General features: G+C 46.2%; 1 protein-coding gene across 11 annotated transcripts in view; it reads right to left on the bottom strand.

Annotated features, from left to right (window-relative positions):
* ELAVL2 (ELAV like RNA binding protein 2) overlaps positions 1 to 23,304 on the bottom strand; it is a 191,872-nt gene extending 168,568 nt beyond the window's left edge. For 2 of the 11 annotated variants that reach the window (XM_060237210.1, XM_060237214.1), the window contains exon 1: positions 22,688 to 23,304. Coding sequence is in view for 2 of the 11 variants with exons in the window: in XM_060237203.1 (XP_060093186.1) it covers positions 16,806 to 17,012 (207 nt within the window). In the remaining 9 variants the exon portion in view is untranslated. Of the gene's footprint in view, positions 1 to 16,483; positions 16,507 to 16,801; positions 17,035 to 22,687 lie in introns of those variants that run through there. The other 9 variants (XM_060237203.1, XM_060237204.1, XM_060237209.1 and 6 more) reach the window with 6 other exon arrangements.
* Between the last annotated feature and the right edge of the window lie 3,640 nt (positions 23,305 to 26,944).

Below are 26,944 nucleotides of genomic sequence, written 5' to 3'. Positions count from 1 at the left end.
GTCATAAAATGTAATGCCTGGTAGCAGAGATATAAACTTTATAAAGAACACATACAAACACAATTAAAGATTTTAAAAACTTAAAAAAATGCTTAAAACATTAGCACTCATTAGTCTTAAAGGTGCCTTCTTTGTATCTCTCCTGTGTGATCCAGGGAACCGGGCAAAGGAAACTCTGGCTCTTTCCTTCCTTCCCCAGGGGACCAGGAGTGGGGGGAACCTCAGCCAACAGAAGAGACCCTTGGCTTAGTAGCTCTGCTTTGCAACTGAGAGAGCCTGGTAAAGCAAGCTATCCATCTCCCTTTCCTCCCCAATGGAGGAGCCTCAGCCAATGGAGAAACAGAGACTTTGCTCTGTAGTTCCTGTGCTACTGAACAAGCCTGGCAAAGCAAGCTGTGATGCAGAAGAGAGCAAGAGAGAGGGAGAAGGAGAAGGAAGCAGACCATGGCCAGTTGCTCAGGGCCTGTCCTCCGGGGGCCTGATTCAGCCCCCAGGTCACATGTTTCACACCCCTGCCCTACAATATATTCAAAAAGCCAGGACTGACTACAACTTCCTGGACAAGACTACACTTGTTTGTTGCCACATAATGTAAGAAATGTCATTACATATATGACTTCAGGAAGTGCAAACAAGGGAGCATAGAGATAATCCTGTTGGCAGAAATTAAGTTTTATGATATACTTCCCACACATCTAAACATAAAGGCAGAACTGAGCCAGTTGGGCTGGGAGAAAGAAGCCAGAAAAGAGCTGCTGGGAAGCTGAGTGGCTGGTGGGGGTTCCTGCCTTTCCTAAACTGCTAAATTACTGGAAAGCATTAACAGAGATTTCTTTGAGAGAACAAAGCTTGAGGGTGAGTGGGGTGCTTGTAGCCTGCTTGAGACACACAGCAGTCATGGGATAGGACGGGTTCTCTTATGGATTAAAAACTGGTTCAGTAAAAAGAAGCAAAGAGTAGGAACCAATGCACAGTTCTCACTATGGAGGGAAGTAAGCAGTGGGGTCCCACAAGGATCAGATGTGGCTGCATTAATGAGCTTAAGTGTGGGGGGGAAACAGTGCATGATTTAACAAGGTAGTGATTCCGCCAACAGCGTGAAAGAAAAGAGAGAACACCTACTGAACTCTAAAAAGTGAACCTTGTTATGGTGCTACAGCTGGGTGGCTTTTCAGTATTGGAGCCAGTGCTATTTAATGTATTCATCATGGATCTGGAACTAGTGATGAGTAGTATAGCAGCCAAGACTGCAGATGACACCAAATTATGCAGGATGGTAAAAACCAAGGTTGGCTTTGAAGAGCTTCACGAGAACTTCCACAGATGGGGGAGTGGACGACAATGTGACATTGTTGGTAAGTGTAAGGTGATGCACATTGGGACAGAAAATCCCAACTTCAAATACATGCTAATGAGGCCTGAACTTACCAAGAGGGGGAAAAATCTTGGGGTTGTAGTAGATAGCTAAATGGAAGTGTCAACTTGGTGTGCTGCAGGGGTGAAAAGGATAAGGAAAGGGACAGAGAATAAAATGGCCAATATTGTAATATCCCTTTATAGATATGTAATGCGTCCTCATTTGAAATACTATGATACGCAGTTTTGGTCACCGTATCTCAAAAAGGACATTGCAAAGCTGGAAAGAGTACAGAGAAGATAGAAAAAGAGATTGGAATTATACACTGCCCTTCACCTGGTCTCAGAACAGTTTACAATCTCCTTTCCTTTCCTTCCTCTCCCCACAACAGTCACCCTGTGAGGTAGGTGGGGTGGAGAGAGGTCTGAGAGAACTGCTCTTGAAAGCAGCTCTTTCAAAAATTGTCACTGACCCAAGGTCACTCAGCAGATGCATGTGGAGAAGTGGGGAGTCAAACCTGATTCTCCCAGGTTAGAGTCCGCACACTTACACACTACACCAAACTGGCTCTCAGAGGAGGGCAACCAAGATTAGGAGACTGCAGCACCCTCCCTATGAGGAAAGGCTGAACGGTCTGGGACTCTTTAGTTTAGAAAAGAGACAACTGGGACATGATAAAGCTTTATAAAATTATGCATGGAATGGAAAGAGTTGACAAGAAATTTTTTCTTCCTCTCTCAAAATACTACAACTCAAGAGCATCCAATGAAGCTGATGTTTAGGATGGACAAGAGGCTTAGGAAGGACAAACAAATGGAAATATTACTTTTGACAGGGAGTGATTAAAATGTGAAATTTGCTTCCAGAGAAAGTAACAGAAATATACAGCTTTTAAAGGGTATTGGGATTCATGGAGTCTATGAATCAATAATTTAATTTAATTTTTCAATTTATACCCCACCCTATCTCTGAAGTAGGCTCTGAGCGGCTTACAGCAGGGTTTCCCAAATTTTTCTTTCCCGTGGCCCGGTTATTTTTACACTTCTCCTTTGTGGCCCCCTAAAATTTGGGAGTGGAGTCAGTAGGCTTTGGGGTGGAGCCGGGAGACAGGAATTATGTCATTTCCTGTTGTGTCAAGGACCAAGTGATGTCACTTCTGGGGTACACTGAACCAAAACTCCACCTTTTCCTGTGATGTCACTTCCAGGGCACTCCCCCAAACTTGCCTCTTCTTCAGAAGTAAATTCATTTTCAGAAAAATGTCTCTGAAACTCATGCTGAGCCAAAATGGGGGTGGAAAGTGGGTGGTCCTCACTTTTCACCTCTATACCCGCATGCACCTATCTGTGTATTCTTCTCCTGTTTGCAAGCAATCCTAATGCCCATGTTTAATTGCCTGCATCACCTACACATTTCTTCCTCAACAGCACTGGCCAGTGTATGCAGTTGGGAGTGCTGTTGCCATTGCCATCAGGAATGCCAGCACTGTGTACCACCCACACTGGGCCCTGGCAGCTGCTCTACCTCAAGATATGCTGACACATTTAGTAGGCTCTTCCTTCAGCTGCTACTACTGGAACCCTGCCTCAAGCTACAACAAAGCTTGCTTGGTTTCAAGAAAATCTTTCAACAGCTATTTTTCATACTTTTCTTTTGTTGAAACATGGGGGAATTGCTGTGAAAGGTAGCAGAGAATTGTACTGCAATTAATGAATTAATTTCAAGGTATATAAAGTTCATACAAGCTTTTCTGTAGTTATCCCAAAAAGGATATTTATGAGGGACTTGCAGTTTTTTACTGGCTGTGTTTCCCATGCCTTCAAAAGCAACCTATTGTGCAGATATCTAGCCAGTGAACTACTTTCATCCTTTTTAATATCTACAGGAGGAATTTAATTTTGGTGTCAGACAGCTGTTAAAAACAGGACCAGTAAAATGGTGCCAAGTTCATAGTACCATCTCTTCCAGTGCTGTTGATATATACCGCAGTAATCTCCAATAATCTCTTTCTGCCCCACACCTCTTACTCTCACTCACAAAGAAATCTCATAGAAGGCCATCTAGCTACAACTGGGGGTGCCAACTTTTCACTGGCAGAGCTCCTATGTTTGCAACAACAGTATGATGAACACAGATCCAGGGGGAGGGGGGAAAGGAAAGGAAAGGAAAGGAAAGGAAAGGAAAGGAAAGGAAGAACATAAACATAAGAGGAGCCATGTTGGATCAGGCCAATGGACTATCCAGTCCAAAATACCCTCATATAATGCCCAAAAAGCACCAGAATGTCCACCAGTGGGGCCAGAGCACTAGAAGCCCTCCCACTGTTGCTTCCCTCCCCAGCACCAAGAATACAGACAGCATCACAAGGAAGGAAGGGAGGGAGGGAGGGAGGGAGGGAGGGAGGGAAGGAAGGAAGGAAGGAAGGAAGGAAGGAAGGAAGGAAGGAAGGAAGGAAGGAAGGAAGGAAGGAAGGAAGGAAGGAAGGAAGGAAGGAAGGAAGGAAGGAAGGAAGGAAGGAAGGAAGGAAGGAAGGAAGGAAGGAAGGAAGGAAGGTCGTTCCCAGGGGTCATTCGGTTAAAAAAAAAATAGCTACTGGAATGCCCACTCCCCACCCCTCCCAGCTGAAAAAAAAAACACACACACCCTTCTTTGCCGCCTAGGCCTCCTGGGGAAATCTCCCCAAAAGAACATACTGCAAGGCACATGAAAGCTCATACCCTGAAGAACACTTCATGGGTCTAAAGTGCCAGTGGATGCTAGCTTTTCTCTCAAACACTGGGAGCAGGGGAGAAGGAAGGAGAGGCAGCCCAGCTCCTCTGTGCACAACACAGAGATGGGGCAGAGCTAGCTTTGCTGGGTGTGGGGCTAGTTTTGGCTTTTCTAGTGACCCGGTAGTGAGACTTCCGTGGCCCGGTACCTGGTCACGACCCTGCAAATGGAAAACACTGGCTTACAGCATTAAAAAACTTAGAGCGTTTTCGCACTGACCTTACTCGGGAGCAACATCCCTCTTCACCGCGCAGCGTCTGCGCGGATTTTGCACTAATTGCTCCGCAGAACCCAGAAGAGCCGCAAAGTCCCGCGGCTTTTGCGTCGCAAATGTAAACTGGTTTTTGGCAGACGCTGCGCGGTGAAGAGGAACGTCGCTCCCGAGTAAGGTCAGTGCAAAAACGCTCTTACAAAAACATTAAACAAACCACATCCAAACTAGATAATATCATAATTACAGAATTAACAGAAACCATGATCCACATAATTGGCAACAAGTCATAAACCACATATAGGCTGGTAGCATTTAGCATAACATAAGCACCTAGATGGTAAGGTGCTGGAGAGAGCGATGACTTCAGGGGACACCCACTGGATCAATTAAAAGCCTGGCGGAAGAGTTCCATCTTTACAGGCCCTACAAAACCTAGGTAAGTTACACAAGGCCAGGATTTTCAGCAGGAGCTCATTCCACCAGGTGGGGGCCCAGACTAAAAAGGCCCTGGCCCTTGATGAAGCCAGTCAGAAGTCCTTAGGACCAGGGATCACAAAAAGATGTTGTGCAGCTGACCTCAGAACCCCGGGAGAAGGGCTCATATAGGGAGAGGCGGTCCTAAAGATATGCAGATCCCAGGCCATAAAGGGCCTTAAAGGTAAGGACCAACACTTTGAAATGGATCCAATACTCAAGGGGTAGCTAGTGCAATTTGCACAGCACCAGATGCATCCACGCCTGTAAAGACCTCGATGCTAATAACCGGGCTGCCACGTTCTGCACTACTAGCCATAGTGACTATGAGGAACCTCCACATTCAGAATCATCCAGATCCAGGAGGAAATATCAGGTGAAAGCCTCAGCCTCTATACTGTTGCTGCCTGTCCTGAAGAACTAGTTGGCCACTGTTTGAGACAGGATGCTGGACTAGATGTACTACTGGTCTGATCCAGCAGGACTCTTCTTAAGTTCGCTTTCTTATATTTTTATGATCATAACTCACCTGGTTGCCTAAATCCCAGAACCTCTGTGGCTCAATGCAGTCCGAACCTAGTTTAGCGGATTTTACCACAGTTAGAATATGCCAATTACTATGCATGCACCTTGAATTGGTTAGATAAATATTATAGTTTTAAACACTGCAACCCCAAAACCACAAGCAACAGTTTCCACTCAAGTCAATGGAACTTACTCTCAAGTATGCACAATCAAAATGAGGCCCATGGAGAAGGCTTCCCTTCTCAGATGTAAAATTTTAGGCCTATGAGGATTTAAAACCTTTAGCTAACAAAGATTAGAGCTTAAAATTGGCTTTTAGACCAACAAGCCATAGAGCATGCAAAGCAGAAACTGGAAATGTAATTTTATATCAAGTAGCAGGCTGCAAATTTGCCATCTGCATGGTTTCCTTTTGAGGAGAAAGAAAATTCTACAATAAATAAAAGTATGAAACTGGCAGCTTGAAATGAACTTATGCAGTTGGTGGGGGGAGGTGCAACACTGAGCTGATAAGCAAACCTATAAACAAAACACCTTCACGGGTCAGTCCAAGAGGGAATAAAGAAGAGTGAAAGAGTATGAATGGTCTGAAGACCAAGGTTAGAAGACAGCAGTGGAGATGACCACCAGCTGGAAAGTCCCTGGAGGACTTCTGCCCCAATAACTGGAAAAGCATCATCATCATCTGCCTATCGTGGGACAAAAAGGAAAAGTGACTGAACCATAAGAAAAGATGCATGTCAGTAAGAAAAGCTTCAGAAGATTGGAGTGTCAAGACCACAGGACTTAAAACAATGGCTACCAAGGTTACCATACACAGCCACACTCCCTTGACAGCAAGTCAAAAGTGGACTGAAGGAAGCATGGACTAAAAAAATCTTGAGACTCATGGGGAGGGGCAGAGAACACCCTTTGAAGACACTTTTTCCTAACTGGTCAGCATTTAAGCTTCAGGCTTGGCCAAAAAAAAAAAAAAAGCCTTTTGGATTTTTATTGAATACCTCTTTTGCTAGATTCCTCCTGACCAATCAGAATTCTGTTCCCAAGCCTGGGCAGGTGAAAGTATCCTTTGGGGAAACTTGTATTGCACTGTATAGAAGAAAAGCTGCAGCTTTGTTCTTTTGAATTCTAGCTCCCTGGTTTATCTTTCCTGGTAACTCTGATGTTTGATCCAAGAATCCTATACTAAATTGTTAGGGGTTCAAGAGGAAAGCCTGGTCAACTTCCCTTTCATCCTTCCCTTTCATCCTTAGAACCCTTAGAACAGGGGTGTCAAACATGCAGCCTGAGGGCCGGATCAGGCCCCCAAAAACCTTCTATTAGGCCCATGAGCAACTCACTGTCATCTGCTTCCTTCTCTATTGCTTCCTTCTGTATCACGCCTTGCTTTGCCAGGCTTGCTCAATCGCACAGGAGCTACAGAGCCAAGCCTCTATTTTCTCCATTGGCTGACCAGCACATGAAGCGGCTTATGTACAAAAGCTCAAAACACCCTGCCACTTCATGTTTTCCCCTGGGTCCTGGGCTCAAAGCACTGATTATGGGATTTCTGTAATCAATGTCAAAAAAAATCAAAAGTAGGTTTGCAACTTACAGACACACCTGAACAGCATACTCAAGATTGCAACAGCACAGATGTTGTCTTTTGATGCTGTAATTCAGAGCAAGAGGTGTCAGTTATCAGAAACTGTTAAACAAAATTATTGCAAGACTGCTAATCTTTTAATCATCTTTTAAGTTTTTTTAAAATTGTGTTTGTCTGTGTACTTTATAAAATTTATATATCTGCTATCTTGCATTACATTTTGTGACACACATGGCCTGGTCTGTCTCATTTATGTCAGATCCAGCTCTCATAACAAATGAGTTTGACACCCCTGCCTTAGAATTTATTCCCAACATCCTTAAACTCAACAGGCTCCTGCCTCCACAGAAGGCACTTTGCACTGCATGAAAGCACCAGTCATACCCCATCTTATCTCCAGAGATTAAAGATGGCTCCAACCCAAAGTCTAAGAAATCTCCATAATAAACCCCTTAATACAGCATGTGTACTAAGCATTCAGGCAGAAGTACTAAAGTGCAGAACATTTATCTTGCCTTCCCAGCTTCCATTACCTCAATTGTTTGGAGGTTCTAGTAGGGGAACAAAAGAGCCCTGTGGCGCAGAGTGTTAAAGTGCAGTACTGCAATCCTAAACTCTGCTCATGAACTGAGTTCAACCCTGGTGGAAGCTGGGTTTTCAGGTAGCCAGCTCGAGGTTGACTCAGCCTTCCATCCTTCCAAGGTCGGTAAAATGAGTACCCAGCTTGCTGGGGGGAGTGTAGATGACTGGGGAAGGCAATGACAAACCACCCCGTACAAAGTCTGCCATGAAAACATTGTGAAAGCAATGTCACCCCAGAGTCAGAAATGACTGGTGCTTGCACATGGGACCTTTCCTTACCTTTCTAGTAGGGGAGTGCAGCTATTGTATACCCTTGACTGCAAAATTGTACACCCCTTCTATGGTCATCCTCTTCCACTGAGCATGCTGCTTCTGGAGGGACACACATGGAGCAGTGAGGGGACACCGACCTAGATAGCGAGATCAGCCAAATCAACCCTGGCAATCAATGGGTTGACAGATATCACAGCCAAATTGCCCTCACATCCCGTTATAATTGTAAAAAGCATACAGCACAAACATGGATTAGCAAAATCAAAAGGCAACTGCAAAGCACTTCCTTCCATGGCAGTTGACAACACCACAACAACTCAAGAGCAACATTGCCCATCAGCACTCCAACAGGTTTTCTAAAAAGATCCTGGCCCTACCCCAACACCCATGAAACCCAGCACATTCCAGCACACCTGAAGACCTATTTTTTCCAGAAATAATGCAACACATTCCAAACCACTCCCTCCCCAATATTTTTACTGCCAAAGACTTCATCCGTTTCCCCCAACTTTTAACAGTAAAGTCTTAACCATGTTCCCCAGAATTAAATCCCACTGAGTACCATGAGGCTTACTCTCAAATGATTTTGAATTTCAGCATAGATCTAGGAATGTCTGCTTATTTAAAATAAGGCAATTCAGGACCCAAAGCAGGTTTCTTGCTTACTTAGTACAGCAGGCTTGAGCAATAAAGAACTGCTTGCTAGCACTTGCTTTCTATTTGTATAGTTTGGCAGATATTATAGAAGCCTAGCTCCAGTTGTAATCCATTAGATGTTGGAATCCCTGCAATTTGACAACAATGCCTGCTGGGCTAGTAACACAGGCTGCTCTTCAATACTGGCAGTGTTTTCTTGTTTTTCCTCAACAGACAGGCATAAAAAAACCCCTACTCCTGCATTCTACCTTGTTAACACATCCACTTTTTAAAAAACCAGATATAACTTGGGTTCAGCTGACTGAAACCTTAAAGTATGAGTATTGTCTCCAGACTGGAATCCTCCTGTTTTATATCAAACAGTAGCATATTTCCTCATATAATCCATCCCTACTCCTAAGCAATTCCAATACAAATTTAATTTCTACAATTTTCTTGTAATGCTTTGCACATTTTTTTTAAAAAAAAGGAGTTTCAAGAGTAGCTTGTGTTAGGGGATGGAGAGAAAAAAGTGTTTCAAGACAAACAACTCTCCCCCCCCCCCTTTTAAAAACTGGATTTAACGTTTGGAAGACATAACCTTTAAGGGCAAATGAAAACATTCACTCAAAAAGATACAAACATACACACTGAGAACGCAAGTAAAAAGATCTGTCAATTGCACTCTCTTCCATTGGGAGAGATCAGCAAGGTAAGATTTAAAAAATCATTAGCTAGCATACCAGCAAAGCGTTATCCTATATGTAAGCCACATTTTAGCATCATGATGGATGGCACAGAATGTGCAACACAGTGATTTGTTCCCTATGTGGTGGTGGCTGTTTTGAAGAACAATTTTTTGGAGCAGAGCCTACAATAAATAAAAGAAGATGGCATGGCTTATACCTGGCACATGTTTTAGTATAATCTTCAACTCACAAATCATAGGGCCTCACCATCTGGGTCACAAGTCCCTAGAAAGACAGTAAAGAAATCCCCCTCCAAAAAATACTGTCTTTTGAAACTGTGCACACACACATCAAGACCAAGGCCACCTCTGTCCTTTCTTTGTAAGCACGCTGAGGGAAGCAAAAGGATGGTGAATAGGATTCCTCCATGGCTCCAGCTCTTGATTCTTCTGTGTGTGGTACTCTTGCTGGTGCTCAGTTAATGTTTCCTGTCCCTGGCTCTCTCTGCCTGATGCCCATGGCCCCAGATTTGACAACACTGTAGTCAAACCTGTCCTCCCCCATCATCTGACTCTGATATAATGAGGTCTTCTGTCACACACTTGCAGCTCCTCCAGTCTGGAAAGACTGAAGTTTAGTGTTTAAGGACCGGAGGGGGGGGGGGGGTTGGCAATATTCATTAAAACTTACATATTCCTGTCCAGCTATGTACATTTGCCCCTCAAAGTGCACATTAAAAGGTGATTATTTTTATTTCATTCCATCCACCTCTCTGCTCATAAGAATATTCAAAGCAGCTATTGGAGAGAAAAGCTTTGAGTTTATCTGGAGAGTGCCTATTGAGAGGTGGGGTACTTTGTTCTAGGAGTCAGCTCACTTGTTCTGTGGATTCAGGCAGAGTAAACACAAATAGGCAAGCACGGCAGCAAATACACCAAGAATAACCACATCATCTTACCTAGGACCCTGAATGATAAAACTGTGCAAAATAAGATTATGCACATGTGCTTAATTTATGTATTTTATACAGGACAGGAGCTTCCTGCATACTTTAAAAAATTTGCAAAGTTGAGTACATATAGTGCTGATTAAAAAGAAAAAACCTGTACAAATATCAAACATGTTACAGCCTCTCTGATTACACTAAAGGATGAAACAATTAAAATCTTTTTACTGTACAAGTACAGGATCAACCATTTTACTTAACACACACTGGAACTGAGAAGAATCACACTTTAAAAGGAAACATCAGCTCAAGTGCTGATACAAAAGACTTTTCAAAGGCAATAAAGCCTCAGTGTGTCAAAACATTGAATGACAATGCAATACTGCTCTTCTTTCAAGGTTATTTGCAATTAATCATGTTTGCCACAGAGATGGTTACAGAAGTAATCTGAAAAGTTGTTTTTTTTTTATCTGAAACATCAATGCAAGTGTAGCTCATTCGTTATTTAGCTACTGGATTACTCAAAAGGATTTTCTTTTAGCTATATCAGTAGTATGAAATTAGAATAGCACAAAAGATTCAGTCTGCTAAAGACTGCCAAAAATGCATTGGTGTTAAGAGGCCCGCAAATGCAAGTTTTCGAAACAGGAAAAAATAAACCAAAATAACATGTTTTTCAACATTTCATGTTCACTGCCCTTACAAATGAAGGGCATCTGTTCAGTTTAAGCATGAAACGTTCTTTACTGGACCTTCCCTTTAGGCGAAAAAAACAGAAGTGGGGGGAAATATAACCCAAAACAGGAAAGTACAAGATAGGTTTGCTCTATGAACAATATCGTCTCAACCTGCATAAATAGATATTCTGTGCTTGGAGCACTTGCATATTGAAAACCATCTTTCTAAACCAGGCATAATTTCAGTCCTGACCAGAACCAATGGGCATTTGTTTAATCAAACTTCAATCCCAAATTAACTATTAAAATAGTTATCAGTTGCCTTTCTAACTAGCAATTATCAGTTGACTTCCTAACTAGCAATTGTTAAGAAAATCAGTTTCACTAAAAGCCTAGATCAATTTGCAAATGAAAAAAACGATTTAATCCAGCATAAATACAAATTCTGCTGAATTATGTCTTCAATGTCACTTTGAGAAGCTGTTGATACTTTGAAAGCTGACAAATCTCCTTAGCTCAAAAAAAAAAAAGCTAAACCATGTGTTAAGTTATAAGTTTCCTCCCAAAGTTCAAGTTGGCTTCGTAATATTTTCGTAACACCTGTTTCATGAATTAGTGGGGCAGGGGGCAACTACACTGAATCTAAAGCAAATTACTGGCTCAGCAATCATCTCAGATTGCAAAATTTTATCTGAATTGCCAGACATTTTAGTCTGCCAAACTCTCAGCTTTCATTTTAAACTTTGCTTCAGCTATGGATGGTTATACACATGATCTGAAACCAGTAAACACCTTCAGCCACCAGGGGGTGCTCTTGGTGTCACAGCGATCCCTGTTTATCCAGAACAGAGTAGAGCCTGTATTATTTAAACTGACTGGTTCTTCTAGAAATGGCAAAATAAACAGGAAAACAAAACAGGGAGGTTGTGTATTTGGTCACAGAAATTAGGAACAGAGCAAAGACATCAGAGGTTACAAGAACAGTTAATGGTTACAGGATGGTGCTGCTAGGGACAGGATTAAGTCAGCAAAAGAAGTGGACTATTTACAAGAGTTATTTTTGGCATCCAACAGCAAATTGAAAGGGTTGGCTAGTATTTTATTTTAAGTAGACTAACCAAAAACTGCATCCTATTTGCAAGGTTGAACTAGAATTAGTCACTAGGATGGTCTGGCGAACTCACTCCCACAAGCATCATTTCTATGTTGGACGTTTTCCCAATTTCAAATTCAGCTGTAAATGCTCTCTTTGCAACATGGCATTTTCAATTTTCTCTCACTGCCAAGCCAATAACCTCTCCTTTGTGATTCATTTCTCTGAAGCAGGACTATAGGAGTGGTTGAGGGTAATGAGTCCAAGTCTCAGCAGTCCAAGTGTGCATTAGCAAAGTTGATCCACTACTGTTTTAATCTGTTAGCAGGCAAAAGATGCCAGTCAGCTCTTTCACTGGCTATACTAGTAGAATCCACTTCTTTTGGTCTGCTCATATGCTCATCAGCGAAGCTTTTATATGGCCATCCGAGATGCCACAATGGTTCTGCTTGGGTGGCTTTTGGCCACACAATGGGACATTTACTACAGCACACCTCAACTATGACAGCTAAAAGCATCAAAATTCCAAGGAAGTATCAAACCAAACATACACCACACACTACATACACTGCAGCCTGCAAGCTTCTCAACTGTTTGTTTTTGTAGTCCCAAGCAAGCGTCAGTAGTCAGTACCTCCTGAACACTCCTCATGAGCAGCTGTATTTTGCAGATGGCAAAGCAAGTCATGCAAGCATACTTTAGAGTTTACTTTGACCATCAGTATCTGAAGTACCAACACACCATTTTCAAAACCATCTATTGCACATCATCTCACCTGTGCTTCAAGACATTCCAAACAACATACACAGTTCTCCCCTCCTGCCCCCTCAATGATCATTTGATTTGCAAATAGAGAGCAACCAACCAAAAGTCTCCTGATGAGCTTGATGACAAAAGAGGGATTCTGAGCCATCTCCCTGATCTTGTCCAGCTAAACTCTGTATCACCAAAAACAACGGAAAAGCCCTGAAGGATATTATAACTGAAGGCAAAATTCATATAATTATGCTATTATCAGGAGCCAGAACCCCATGCAAAAGCCAAAAAGACAGATTAAATATACATCTCACCCCAAAACACCCTAGCCCTAAAAATGGATACCTCTCAGAGATGTTTCTCCAGGCATTTTGAAACCATGAGGAAAAAACTGAAGTACACAGTAATTACTTTCTAATCAAAGCTCACTTTATTTTACAGCTTTAACATAAACAGTATAATTTAACTTAATTAACATACAAAAATTATACTATGTGGTATATTTATGTGATTATAACATGGGTTATATAACCCCAGAGTCGGAAACGACTGGTGCTTGCACAGGGGACCTTTCCTTTCCAACTTGGGTGTGGGATAAAAAGGCAAACCGCTGTTACCTTAAAGCATCTGTTCATCAGACAAAAAAAGGTAAAAATTGAACTTTGTACTGAACATGTAATATGTGACTGTCCAATAGTTGCATATTTAGTTAGAGTTGAAGTTTAACAGTGAACTCCTCAACAGTACACAACTGGCAGACAAAATAAGTCACTGTAAAGCATATGATTGAGTGTTGTACACATCTACAAAATACACAGCTCTCTAATTTTGGAGTCAGCTTTATAGAAAAAAATGCCAATGAGTAAAACCCCAAATTCAAAAACATTTCATTCATTTTGAAAGTAAAAATGCCTATAACCTTTTTTCACTGCTTTCCTGCATTTTCTGATTGTTTCCCCACCCAAGAATATTAGGAAAAGATCAGGAGGTGCCACAGAAAAAGTCTATCATCTACATCTTTACCATCCCTTCAGCTATTAGCCATTAAAGTAGTTCCAAACAAGCTTCCCAATTGGTAAAGATTATGACCTTAATTTGGTTTACGGGTGAGTTTTGTTTTTGCTTTTGGAGTACCAGGCTGGCCAAAACATTAAAGAAAATGCAACTACAAAAGCAAAAAGTCCAGGTCCCTATAAAATAGGCTTCTCTTTACCCCCAAAAATGTAGTCTGACTTCAAGCATTATACACAAAAATGTCTGAACAAGGGGAATGTGACCTGAAAATCCAAGGAATGTAAGTGATATAGGTGGCATAATGAAACAGAAGCAAAGGGAAGAGCAAAAAATTCAGCTATAGTCACCATTTCTTACCTGTTAGCACAGAAGGAAGTTGTTTGGAATAAACTTTGCGGAGAGGCTAGTCAATAGCACAATCCAGCCAGATTAACCACTTGGAATCCCCACCAATTTCAACAAAAGAAAAGTGAAGCATGTGCACCCACTGAGACAAACAACTTTAAGTGAATTGTGCCCTATATTTCTGTAGTTTTGAGAAATGTAACACCAGCCATGTCAACGCATTTTAACACATTTGTACATTTGTGACGGCAGACTTGTGAAGATATGCTATTTTTCATATGCCTGTGCACTCACACAAACACACTCCCATCACACCTCAACATTTGCCAGCTCCAGTAAGTTCTTTCCTCAGTGAACTCTTCTTCCCACAGGCTGTATCCACACACAGCTCCTGATTCTGCTGAGTGCAGCTCAGTTTAATGAACGCAACTGCTGTCTGCTACCCCCTCCCCAAGACTAGGTCTACACCTCTTGCAGTGTTAAGAACTTCAGCAGTCCCAAATATTCACATCTCTCCTGAACAATATAGTCAGACTCAAGTGCCAGCTGCCTCTGTGATATTTTATAATGCCTGTATTCCTACTGCCATCCATTTAGTCTGAACACCAGGCTAGAGTCTAAGCAACTTCAGCAAAATAAACCTGACAAATATTACACTCATAACCACGGAAACTGCTCTGCACATACACAAACAAACACTCCTTAACAGAAGGAGGAGCAAGCTTATTCCCTTTTGAGTTTACTTCTTGCTGTGCACCCCCCTCCCAAGTCCTCAGTTCTCTGCAGGTAGCATTCTTCCTAAATACAAAGCAAAGGTACGTCTGTTTTATACACACAAGGTAAATATGCAGGAATGAGGTAGAAGAATGGACTGCACCACATCTGACTGCAGGTAGATTATTCCACTTTGGAACACCCTTAAACTCACTGTAAATGGAGCATCAGCCCAGCAAGTGGATGGGGCGACCATGTAAAACCCTCTTGCGATGGTGCAGGCCATTCAACACACTTTGGATGTTCTGCTGTATGTGTAAATTAGGTCTTAATCCAGGCTTCTGAATTTCTGACCAGAGCGTTAGGGTGCCCTATTACTAGATGAACATTTTTAACATACTCCAAATGCTTTTATCAGAACACGCTACGTGGTTTTGCCATTACTATTGAGGGCTCTTTTCTGCTTGCTTGCACCAGCAAGAAGTTTTGTAATACAGTGTGTAGGATCATCCCAAAGAGACAGAGACCAAAGAACTGGTTTGAAACCTAAATACTTCCCCCCCTTACGACCCTGACCAACACCCATCTGCCTGACATTAAAATTTGCCTCTGTATGCTCGTATATTAATTTTGCACAACAGGCTGACAGATGTGCGATTTCGGTGACGTCACATTCTGACATCTGCCTTTTACACATCCACCCTCCCTCCTTTAACTGGAAACCGTTTCCGAACAAGTTTCGAAAACTTCCTGCCTTATACTAACAAGCATCGTTTTCAAAGTGTGCAAAAGGCTGGGAAGGAGAAAATCACCTTCCCTCCGTTCCCATTGCAAGCCGGGACAAAAAAATATAAGTAAAGCGACGTAAGGACTTGCTCACTCTTTTTCAGCTGAGAACAGTTGTCAGAGCCGAACTCAAGGGTGTTAAGAGGGAGGGAGGGAGGAAAATGGCTACCAAAGTAAACAGGCCAGCTGAAAGGCAAACTCTTAGCCGGCCGAGGTCAAGCGGCTCCCATCAGGTGCTCTCCGGGGCCATTAAGGAAGGCTGACCACAAGCTGCCTGGGCTGCCATTGGCGAACGCGGCCCCTCAACTCGGCCCAGCGGTGCGCCCGCCGGCCGCCCGGTCAATCGCCTTCCACCTGGGCTCGCCTCGACCAAGCTGCGGCAGAGAAGACAATCAAGACGAGAGGCACGTGGCCCCGCAGCCTCTCACAAGGCCTAGCACGCAAGCGGCCCCCGCCGCCGCCACTTTGCAGCGCGCTCCGCTCCCTCTTTTCCCCGCCTTTTCACGGCGCGCAAAAAACCGAAGCGCGACCTGGGGCTCCAACACGAAGGCGATTCAACGGGCCGCTGCATCTCAATCTACTATTGCTCTGCAAACAGTCGAGGGATTGTGGAAAGCGGAGAGTTCCTCCTTTCTAGAAGGAAAAGGCCAAAACCGTAAATTTGAACTGCTGCCCTGCAAAAGCTTTATTATCTCCCTCCCCCACCGCACCCGCAAGCATCTTTGGGCCTATAATGATGGCAATTAGGCAACGAATAAGATCGCAGTCTTTCGCATAACTCTTAAGAAAGAAAGCCAAACTGGGCCCAAGGAGACTTACCCCCGAGTAAGTGTGCTCAAAATTCTCATCAATGCATGCTTAACCGTGTTTGTAATAAGCCCCACCGAGCTCAATAAAATTGCCTCGCTAGACTAGCAGCCTTCCTTGGAAGTAACGCACATGAATTTCAATGAAATCATGACATTCCGATTAAGGTGAGCTTATAAAGTATACGATGTTTAGTCTGCGGCGGGAAATAGACTTTTTCCATTTTTAAAATTTAGTTTACTTGCTTCGGAAGGGCGATTAACGGCGTGCCTACTAGACTGGCAACGCAAAGTCATAACTTCAGCTGCAATCCAACGTGCACTGCCTGAGAAGGCCTACAGAAGAGAGTCAGACTTACTTGCAAAATAGGACGCATAAAAGCGGGAAAGAATGAGCGTGGTAGCTAGAAAGGAGAAAAAACGCTGCGGTTTAAACAGCCAAAGGAATCCACTTCCAAAAAAAGCAACCCACGATTGCAGTCTATGCAATTTCGTAAGGCCCAGTTCCACAGCTCAAGCCTACCCCCCCCCCCCGGAAAAATAGGGATTAAAAATCACACCTACAGCAGTCGGCTGTTTCCGCCGCTTCAGTGCAAAAAGACTCCGCCGGAGCGTTCTGCACAAGAGCAGGAGGTCGGCGCTGGCGGGAAAAATAAGAACACACGGCTTCCAGCAGCTTGAATGACAACTAGCTGCGCCTGCGTACCGCGAGGAGGGCGGAATTAATCGTGCAAACTGCGGTGAGGCACCGCCCCCACTTGAAGCCAACATAACAGAGCGCTTGCGCAATAGAGGAACAGCTTCAAAGCCCCAGGAGAAGGGTTGACAATCAAAACGCGGCAGATCAAAAGGGGGGGGGGCAGAGCTAATAAGGCCTGAACACTTCCGTTCCCCAGCTCAGCCAATGGGCGCGTTGGGGCATTTTTCTCTTTTGGCTTTATGTGTCTCGCAGGGTTGTTGTGAAAGGGCAATGCCACGATTTGATTGCTTGGAATAATATGAAATTACTTTTTAAAAAAAAAAGTGAGAGGCTCAATAAGGCAAAATTATACATCAGCGCTTCAGCACGTTACGCTGTTAATCTGGGGTTGATGGTCGGCAAGAGATTGGCAATGTTTGCGTACTTTAGAATCCTGCGTGGTGATAGAAAAATCAAGAGTCCAGGTGCAATCCAGCTCTCTCTCCAGGTGAAAGAACCAACTAGCAGTTGATGTGGGGGGAAAGCTCCACCTGAGATCCTAAAACAAGGCTGACCTTGAGAGGCCAAAGGCCTGATTAGTAGAAGGCACCTTCATCTGGAGCCGCTTCTTTTTGCAAGTGTTGTGTAACGCGATCCCAGGCAGAGATTAATCCCAGATGGGCAGCCTTGTTAGGCAGGAGCAGCAAAATGAAGCAGGAGTCTAGTGGTACCTCAAAGACTAATAAAATTTATTCCAGCAGCTGTTTTCGTGAGTCAGAGCTCTCTCTTGATTAGATGCCCTGAAATGCACATCCAGTCGAAAGGAGGGGGAGAGGAGGCGATTACAAAGGGAAACCAGTTTCAACCAAGATCCGCTCCGTCGTCAGTGGAAGTCTCTAATTGTTTTAAACTAGCCTCCCTTTAGAACATCTCCTCCCCTCCATGGTTTTTCTATTGTGCGTAAAGGTGGATCGGCTTAATGGGTTTTGCACTCCTGTGCCTCTGATGAAGTGACCTTTCTCTCGCGAAAGTTTGCGCTGGGAAATAAATGGCTGGCCTCCGAAATACCACTGCGCTTCTCCTTCATTGCGCACAGCTTAGCTCAAAATAAGGTTGCAACAACTCGTCCTCGCCATTCCTAAGGGGGGGGGGGGTCCTGAAGATTCCCTTTGGGGATGCCGCCCCCTCCCCGCAGGCTTATTAGGAAATAAGTCCTATTAGGGGATTGCTCGAGCCCAAGGCTTCGTTACCCTGGAAGACTGTAGCGGTGCGTTTGCGTGGCCAGTGGGCCGCCTTGAAACCGGTCACCTTCCTTTAGGATTGGGCTGTTAGGCTCCGATGATCCTCAGCTGACGGCCCGATGTTATGTAGGACCCCCAGGGTGTTCGAAAAAGCGGGGACTCCCAGGTATGTAGACGCATAGGATGGCAAGGATGGCCGCAATCCTGTGCTCAGTTTCCTGCGTCGAAGCCCCAGTGAGGGGTTTTGTTTTCTTCCGAGTAAACACATACTGGGACTGCACCACTAAGGCGCACCATATTCTGCATACTTACTAGAAAGTAAATCACGTTGAAGTTAACGGGTTACCTCTGCGCAGGATCCGAAGAGAAGTAGCACCGGGCACCCCTTCGCTGGGAGTGAGTCCTCATAAACGCTGCGGCACATACTTCAGAGGCAGCCCTCATCTCAGCAAACCGGAGTAGATGAGTACTACTACTAGCAGCCCCGTTTTCTGCATAGGGTTGTCCTTCCAACTCTGGGTGCCGGGGGCGAATCCTTTAAGGGAAGCAAGTGCCGCAGAGGTTCACGAGTCTTACTTCCAAGTAAACGTGTCAAATGAAGAAGGAAGCAACCCTTGGGTGAAACCTTCCAGGCCGCTCGACTTACTCTGGAGTAGATGGTTTGGAATGAGCGGTTTTGGCTGCAGTCCACCAAACCTCTTAAGCTGTACAGAAAGTCTCGTTAAAGATTAATGGGAGAGAATGGGACCGGGCGTTCGTGGCTCTCGCCCCTGGAACACTTAAGCCGTCATGGCAGAATTTACCGATTGGAACAGAATATCTTGTGGGCTAAGTGATGGGGGCGTGGAGGCGGATCTTTCAATCCCAAGATCTCATTGATTCCAAATTGGGTTAAGTGCTTTCCGGACTGCCATCGTTTTGTGGGAGGATGACTTGCTGGCTCTCACCAACCTCTTGGAAGAGACTTGGTTATGCAGTTGTTAGAACTGCAGTCCTCCAGGCTACGGGCAGCGCAATCCTAAACATGTACACTTAAATGAACGGCTCAATGGGGTTTACTCCCTAGTAGCTACGTTTAGAATTGCAGGCTTAAACCCCTGCTCAGATGCCAGCAAGGGGGGGGAGGGGGCGGCGGCTCTACTTTGCAGTTTGCTTCCCAAACATTGCAACCTGACCCTCCCAAGACTACCGACTCGGAAACAAATCCTACCCAGGTAGTTCCACTGTCATGAAACAGGGGCATTGTTCCTGCTGCCGAACCCCGGGCCCTGACCCCCGTGTTAAATCCAAGTAGGCCGGATTAAGTGGCTTCGAGAATACCCAGCTCCAGGTCGGCCTAGCTTGCAGCCGGCCCAGGCAGGTGGCTCTAGAGTGCAGTTCTGCATCAGAAAGAAGGGCCCGTTGGGTTCAAGGAGAATTGCTCCCTAATAAGTGATGGGAAGTCTACAGCCTTCGTAACTGCCTTGCTGCTTGCAGAGAGAAGCGGGCCCCTCTGCCTTCCCCATGGAGCCCTGCCCGCAGGCACTCACAAAGCAACGTTTGCCTGACTTCTGGCGGAGACATGGAAAGCGTGACCTTCAGCCGACAATGAAATGGCACCTGCCCCCTCCCCCTCGCTACAGTCCTTCGAAAGGAGGCTCCTGGCGGTCACCTGCCCGGTCTGCGCGGGAGCCCTTGCCTGCCAGGAGCTTTTCCGACGCCGAGCTGGCCGGGGGTGGGGAGGACCCCGGGAGGAAGCAGGGGCTGCCTCCTTCAGAGAGGATGCCCTTGACGCTCTGAGACAGGTGGCAGGCCAGCCGGCTCCACCAGCTTCGCTGCAGGCTCTTAAAACAGACCTGGTTGGACATATGAGGCAGGCCGGGGGGGGGGGGGAGGGAGCTAGCAGGACACATGGAATGAGGGCCGGAGATGGGTGCTCCTTCTTTCGGAGTGAAACCCGATGTAGCCCTCTACAGTTTTGGAGGAGGGCACTTGCGCTCCTTTCCAGCAGCGAAGGCGCAGAGGCCAACAGCGCTCTCTCTCACACTCATTTAAGCTTTAGCGTACTGTAGGGGGGCTACACCCGTCTCCAGAACAACTGTATCTGCGCACTGGATCCCTACGGTCCCAGTCATCGCCGTAGTAAATACTCTCCCTTGTTAGTGGCAGGGTGGGCCGAGCTCGGCTTTTCAAAGGCGTGCCCTCGGCAAAGCGAAGTGGCTTTTAACTTCGCAATGCTAACCTGCGGCGCTGCTGCTTGCAAATGCCCGGTTTGCAGCCCGCCCCGAGAAGGCGAGGCTGGGAAAAACTCGCGTGACAGCGACTGAAGCCGACATTCCCAAGGCTCAGCTACTGCTCTCCTTCAGCAGCAGCAGCAAGATCCCTTCTATTGTGCCTGCTTGGAATTAAGAATGGCGGAGAGCCTCTTTTGTCCCCGAGGAGGATCTAAAGACACTCCCTCCCCACACACACGCGAGCACCCCAGCTGCTTACTCCAGAGAATTCCCACTGATGTCTCCTCTGCCGAGAGCGCAGCTGAATATCGCAGGCTTTCCGAATACCTAGAAACATTCTGACCGTGATGAGGAGCGGCAACGATTCCCCTTACGTTTGGATCAGATATCACACGGAGACATCCATCCTTCGCGGGCACCGAGGGGTGTGTTTGTGGGCTTAACCGGCAAAGAGATCGTCGCGTCCTCAGAAGGCTCGCCCGGGGTGGGGGGTGGGGGCTTTGCAGTCTTTCCTTCCTCTCTCAGACGCTCAAACCCGCTCTCGTGTAAATCTGCCATTATGGATTTAATCGCAGCGCCGCCAGTCCGGTTTCTTTCTCTCCCCCCCCCCCCCACCCCGCCTCCCCCATCTACTTGAAAAAACCCAAAATGAAAGGCAGGGGAGTCCAAGGCTACCGATACGCCACCGGGAACTCGGGCTCCCGTGAAACGCTTTTCAGACGTGAAACTAGGTGGGTACACACATAGCAACGTGCTGGGCATATACATTAAGCCACAATGGCAGCTCCCGTGCCGGTCCCCGACAGAGACCCTGGCAGCCACTTAAATACAGGGAAAGGAGGCGAGGATGTGTGTGGGGGGGGGTGGGGGTGGGGGGGTAGTCCTATTCAATGCCCGGCCACATCCTCCACGCCCCATCTATAACACATATATAGTCTTTCCTTCGCCGCTAACTTCTCCCATAAAAGATTCAAACAGCCGCTGGGGGAGGAGGGAAGGGTGTGTGTGTGTGTGCGCGCGTACGCATCCCTCTTCCCTATTCAACAAAAGGAGCCTAAATGCTGACACCCGGCAAAACGAACGTGGGTTTTCTGAACCAGAAACGCCTCAGCCATCCATCGTCTCTCGCATGGTGTCGGTTTCAGAATAGGAGGGGACTGCTGGGAGGATAGGCTCGGCGTTGGGCTGACTCTACGTTTTTTTCGCTCCAGGGAAATGGCTTTCTTCTTCCCGGGGCTTGAATGCAGCCGCCCCCTTTCAGGACCAAGGACAGCGGCTAGGGCGGAGGCGGGAGGGGGGCGCACGGCTCGCCTTGCCTAACCCGGTCCTCGAGCGGAGCTTCCCCAACAGAATGCCTCTCGGCGGCAGCAAGAAACCGAAGCAGTTCCCCCCCCACACACACACACACCCCGCTTCCTCAGAACAAAGAAAAACCGTCTCTCCCGGATATAAAAGCTCAGCCCTCCCTTGCCGAGCGTGATAGTTGCCATTGCAAGGTTCTTTCAAAGTCTGGTCCTCCTGTCCCCCTTCTCCTCCCCACCCCGGGATTGTTCTATCTCGAAGCATCCGCCGAACCACCGGGATCTGCTGGTCTGGCCAGCTCCAACTCCTCACCTTTCGCGGCTTCTCCCCCGCCCCTTGTCCTCCCAAGCCACCAAATGCTATTTGGCTAATGCAATTAGAGTTCGGGAGCTTATCCCCGGCTGATCTGCAAACGCCGGTTTAAGCTCTTCAAAGCGGTACGCGTTTCATTCATTCATCTACCCTGCCGGGTGCTGGATGCTTCCAGCCGGTCCAACGCCGATGCATTCCGCGATCAGAGTTGGCTTTTTAAAATTATTGTTATTATTAAGGCGCTGAACTTCACACCCCTAGCTCACTGCTGTATCTCTCTCTCTCTCTCTCTGGAGCCGCGTGAAACGCTCAAGATGAGTATCTAACAATGCAACCCTATGGCAGAGTTACTCCAGTCTATGCCCACTGAGTTTAGGCTGGAGTAATCCGGCACAGCATTGCACTGGAACTGCTTAAATCACAGAAGAAAAACGAATCAGATGAAACCCGCACTTCGTCTTCTCTCTTTTCTCCTGAGATTCCTATAGGAGACAGAACATGGGGGGGGGGGTATATCTAGCCCCCTACCAGCCCACTGCAGAGGACACGAACTGCTGAAGCCCTAAGCAGAAGCGTGTGCGATAAACTTAATGGCATACGGCATGCACTTTGAGCATTTCTTTTGTATCTAGTGTACAGTCAGTTGAACAGTTACAGAAACGCTACCAAAATATCAATAGGAATAATAGTACAACTTACCTTTCTTTCTTCAGCTTTTTAAAAAATAATAAAGTAACGACGTAGGGTCTCCCAATAAGGATGAGTCTTAAGAAGCAGATGGGTAAAGGTCTCAAGACAACACCCCAAAACCTAAATTGCGGACAGTTGTAAAGAAAAGCAAATTTAAAAAAAAAATGGAGGAAAAAAATAAATAAAAAGCTCCTCTTCTCCACTCCCGCAGCGGTCAAAGAAATCGGGAGGGGGGAAATTAAAAAAGGGGGGGAGAACTTTAAAAAAAAGGGAGCGTGACAGGAGTGTGAGGTTCTTCGGTGACAACACAACTCAACCAAAAGGGGGGAGGGGAGGAGAAATAAAAAAGGTAGGAACAAAGGAAGGAAGGGAAATGAACGAGGGCTTTCTTGAAAGCCTCCCCTCTCTCTGCCTCCTGGTTTTCTTGCTAGCAGCTCCCAATCGAAGTAAGCTGCTGCATCTCTTAACTGAGGACAGGCATAAGGGGGGAGGACGCCTTAAATGGGAGGTGGACTGGAGCACAGATTTATAGGAACCGTATCACCCGGCGCTCCTCTGCTTCCGCACGAGTGTGCGCGCGTATGTGTCTCTGCAGCCGTGCCAGGCTCTCCCACCTATCCCGGGTGCCACGCGCGGAAGTATACGCCGAAGCCAGCGACAACTGAACCTGTTCGGCAGGCCTCGCGCTCTCCCGATTGGTCGGAGGAGCCCCCCTCGGCGCCGCCCCGCAGAAGCGGCCCGACGCCATTGGCTGCCGCTCTCTGTCAGTCCGGCAGGCTCAATGGAGTCCCTTGTCAGGGTGGGTTGAGCCGAGCGATGCCAGACTCAGCACAGGGCAGGCAAAGAGACAGACAGAGCTGCGGGGAGGCAGCGTCCGGGGAAAGCGGCGTGGGATGTGGCCGGCGGTGTTGCGGGGCGGGTAGGCTAGGCGGGTGTCTGCTGTCGCGCTGTCTTTCTCCCCCCCTCCCCATCCCCTTGCTCCTTTGATAGGAAAACTTTCCTGGGCTGGAGAGATGCAATCCGAGTGGGAATGCGTGCCACATCTTTTACACAGCGCGTCAGACCCACAAAATACCTCAGCTGGGGAGCATGCCTTCATCTGCCCAGTTCTTTAGGGGTTTCTCTTTCCCGTTGTAAGTGCTTCGCACGAATTCCCCCTGCCTAGTCCCCAACACACACTCCCCTTTCGTCTCAGGTGCCCCCAGCCACGGAAGGGAGGGTGGAGGAGACAGGGGAGAGAATTCCTCCGTTTTGGAAACAGAGCAGGATGAAAGAGGTGAGCTGACGTTGATTTAACCAGGACTTCATCATACCTAGAGAAGTTCTAGAGGCAGCCCTTTTCAGTGATACTTTCAAACACAAGAATCTTATCTGTCATAGCTGTGATCTCACACCCCACACCCCATATATACACATCTGGATGTCACACCTCACGTCCCATATACACACATCTGGATGTCACACCCCACACCCCATATACACACATATGGATGTCACTCCCCCACGTCCCATATACACACATCTGAATGCTGGAGGGTGATGAAGAATTGGGTGATAATGAAGTCCAGTGGAAAGGACTCCAGTGTCACCAGGGGTATGCATAGTAAACTCTGCATAGGATTTTACAGGGAGATCTGTTACTCTTGGACAACAGACCCTTAAAGAGCCTGTCTTTGGTCTCCTGCCATAACTCGCATTTTCTCAATGACAATTCTTTAAAACACAGCCGCGCGCACATTTCAGAAGCTCTCCTGTCTCTGTGTTGGAGAAGGCATGCCTTTGTATTGCCCCTCTCCCTGGTCCTCCCGACTTGCGCGATGCATCCTTCACATGCTTTCCCAAAGCTTTGCCCTTCCGTGTCCTTCGTCAGGACTTCAGCCTGGCTCCTCTCTTTCACTGGAAAGGCTTTCGAGACTAGGTTGATGGGAGGGGAGGAGGGCGTGGGAGGGAAATAACCGCTCTGTTTTTTAATTACAACAACTAAAGCACCTCGAAAAATTACTCTCCCCCACCCCGCATCTCCTTAGCATGACCCTGCATTTGCATGAAGCGATTGCAAGAGAGGCACGTCAGGAGAGCGGCACGTCGTCAATTAGTGTTCCGCAGGAGCGTGTCCTTGAGTGTTTCAGCAGGAGGAATGGACCGGCTGCCAGAGTCCTTCGATTATCCGGCTGTTTGGTCCATATAATATCCCTATTCTCTGGGTGCCGCCAGCCATGGAGAGCAACAGGAGGAACTTTGATGTTCCGATTTGCCCGGCAGCGTACAGTAATGGGCACCACAGTGTTAAACCAACTCTTCCAACTGGGCTAGAGTTTCACTGCATTTTCTGCCTAGCCTTAACTTACTGAATGTAAAATCACATCTGTGTGTGTGTGTGTGTGTGTGTATGTGTTAGTGAATGATCTGGGCTTTTAAGAGATCCTAAATAGAAAGAACATGGAAGAGTCTGACTCTTACTTCAAAGACGCGGACCATAGGGACTACAACCATTACATATCTTGGACTTCTTGCTTTATTCCCTTTTAAATTGGGGGAAGGTGCCTATAGTCGATTCTAGCCAAGTCCTTTCCAACGCCCCAATATGCTCTCTTACTAGTCCCATATCTAAACAGAAGGTGAGGTTCTTCCCCTCTAGCCACCCATTGGACACGCCCCTCCTTCAGTATCATCTCTTTGATGAAGCCTGATGATGGTGTGGCGAATCGGCCTTTGAAGGATGGGGGAGAAAACAGGAGGCGACGAGCAAGGGCCCGGTCTGCTATCGACGGGCATAACCCGAGGAGGAGTTCCTCACTACTTCTGAGCCCAAAGTTACGACTTCAGGAACATTCCGCAGAGAGTGGCAGCTTTGTCGAAGAAAAGCAACCTTGTGAAATGCCAGGACGTAAACCGTTTAGTGAACTGACATTCTCTCCCATCCAATCGATTTTTCTAAAGGCTCTTGCTAAGTTTTCAAAAGCAACAGCTCAACAGAAGCTCCAAAGATTTACACCTTTCAATGGTTAAGAAAGAAGAAATGAAATTTGCCAAGAGCTAAGTGGAGCTTCTTGGAGGTGATCCGGCACAGGCGTCTGCATGGTAGGGACCCAAAGATTAACAATGGTCTCCCTTTTCTTATTAATTTGAACTTTAAAAAAAAAACAACAAAAAACCCCACACATACATCACTTTAGCACTATAGCGAGTGAAACTCCTCCTCTGTCATTGGGACCAGGCAAATGATTTTGGGGTCCAGTCAAGATTGGGGTCCCTCTCTATCTCCATGTCCTCTTCGTCTACAGACCATTATTGCAGGCAATGGTCCCCACCTATCTTTAGTGGATGGATTTGTCTTTCCAGATCACTCTCCAAAATAAAATCTGTATTTACGGAAACAACAAAACCTCATGCACAAAAGAGGGAGGCATCTACCCTTTCAACAGTTACAAAATAGTCTCTTCTGACTGTTTTGCTCCATTCCTAAGTCGGCAGTCGCATAATAACACATACTTTTGCGCTCGCTCTTTTTCTTGAAAGCACAGGTAAAACTTTTGGATAATGGGCAGCGTTGCTCAAAGTAGAACAGATCCCCCCTCCCCCTTTTCAACAATAAACTAAACACAATAATATATAGAATAGCATCTCGGTAAGTTCAGCAAACAAACAGAAAGCGACTTTTAATACGCGCGTCCAGGAAGATGTACTTCATTCAGCAAACTAACTTTGACAGTAATTGTGCTAAGAGTAGATAGATATTAGTACTCTGGAGGCTGGAGGGAAACAAACAAGGCAATCCCTGGAAGCCGCGTGTGAAACTAAAGAGCCAGCACACAGCATTTTCCCCTTGCCCGCCAAGTTGAGGATGGTTCAGGACCATGGACAGATACCCTAGATTGTCCTGTGCACATTATTGTCGCTTTCCCTTTTCTCCAGCCCTTCACCGCCAGTCCACCAAGGGATGACAGAGGTGTAAAAAGCAGCTAAGAGTTTTAAAAAATCAAGCGTTTCTGAAATCCTTCTTCGCAAGCCATTGTTTTATCCTAGCCACAAGGAACATCACGTTTGTGATCGAGTCTTTTCCCGCGATCAAAAGGGAAGGCGATTTCAGTCAAAGGGAGGGGAAAAGAGAGCGAGCGAGCGATCTTATATTGTTGGAACTTGACTCTGATCTGCGCTTAAACGTCTCAAACCGATAGTTGCAACATAGTACTGCCGGGTGTGGGAAATCGTATGAACTGTGAGACCGGGCTTTAAAACAGGGTTCTCTGAAAGGGTCCTCTTGGC

The sequence above is a fragment of the Heteronotia binoei genome, chromosome 4 (assembly GCF_032191835.1).
Source record: "Heteronotia binoei isolate CCM8104 ecotype False Entrance Well chromosome 4, APGP_CSIRO_Hbin_v1, whole genome shotgun sequence".
Lineage (NCBI taxonomy): Eukaryota > Metazoa > Chordata > Lepidosauria > Squamata > Gekkonidae > Heteronotia > Heteronotia binoei.
Note: the sequence above shows the minus strand (reverse complement) of the source record. Positions and strands in the feature narration are given on the sequence as shown.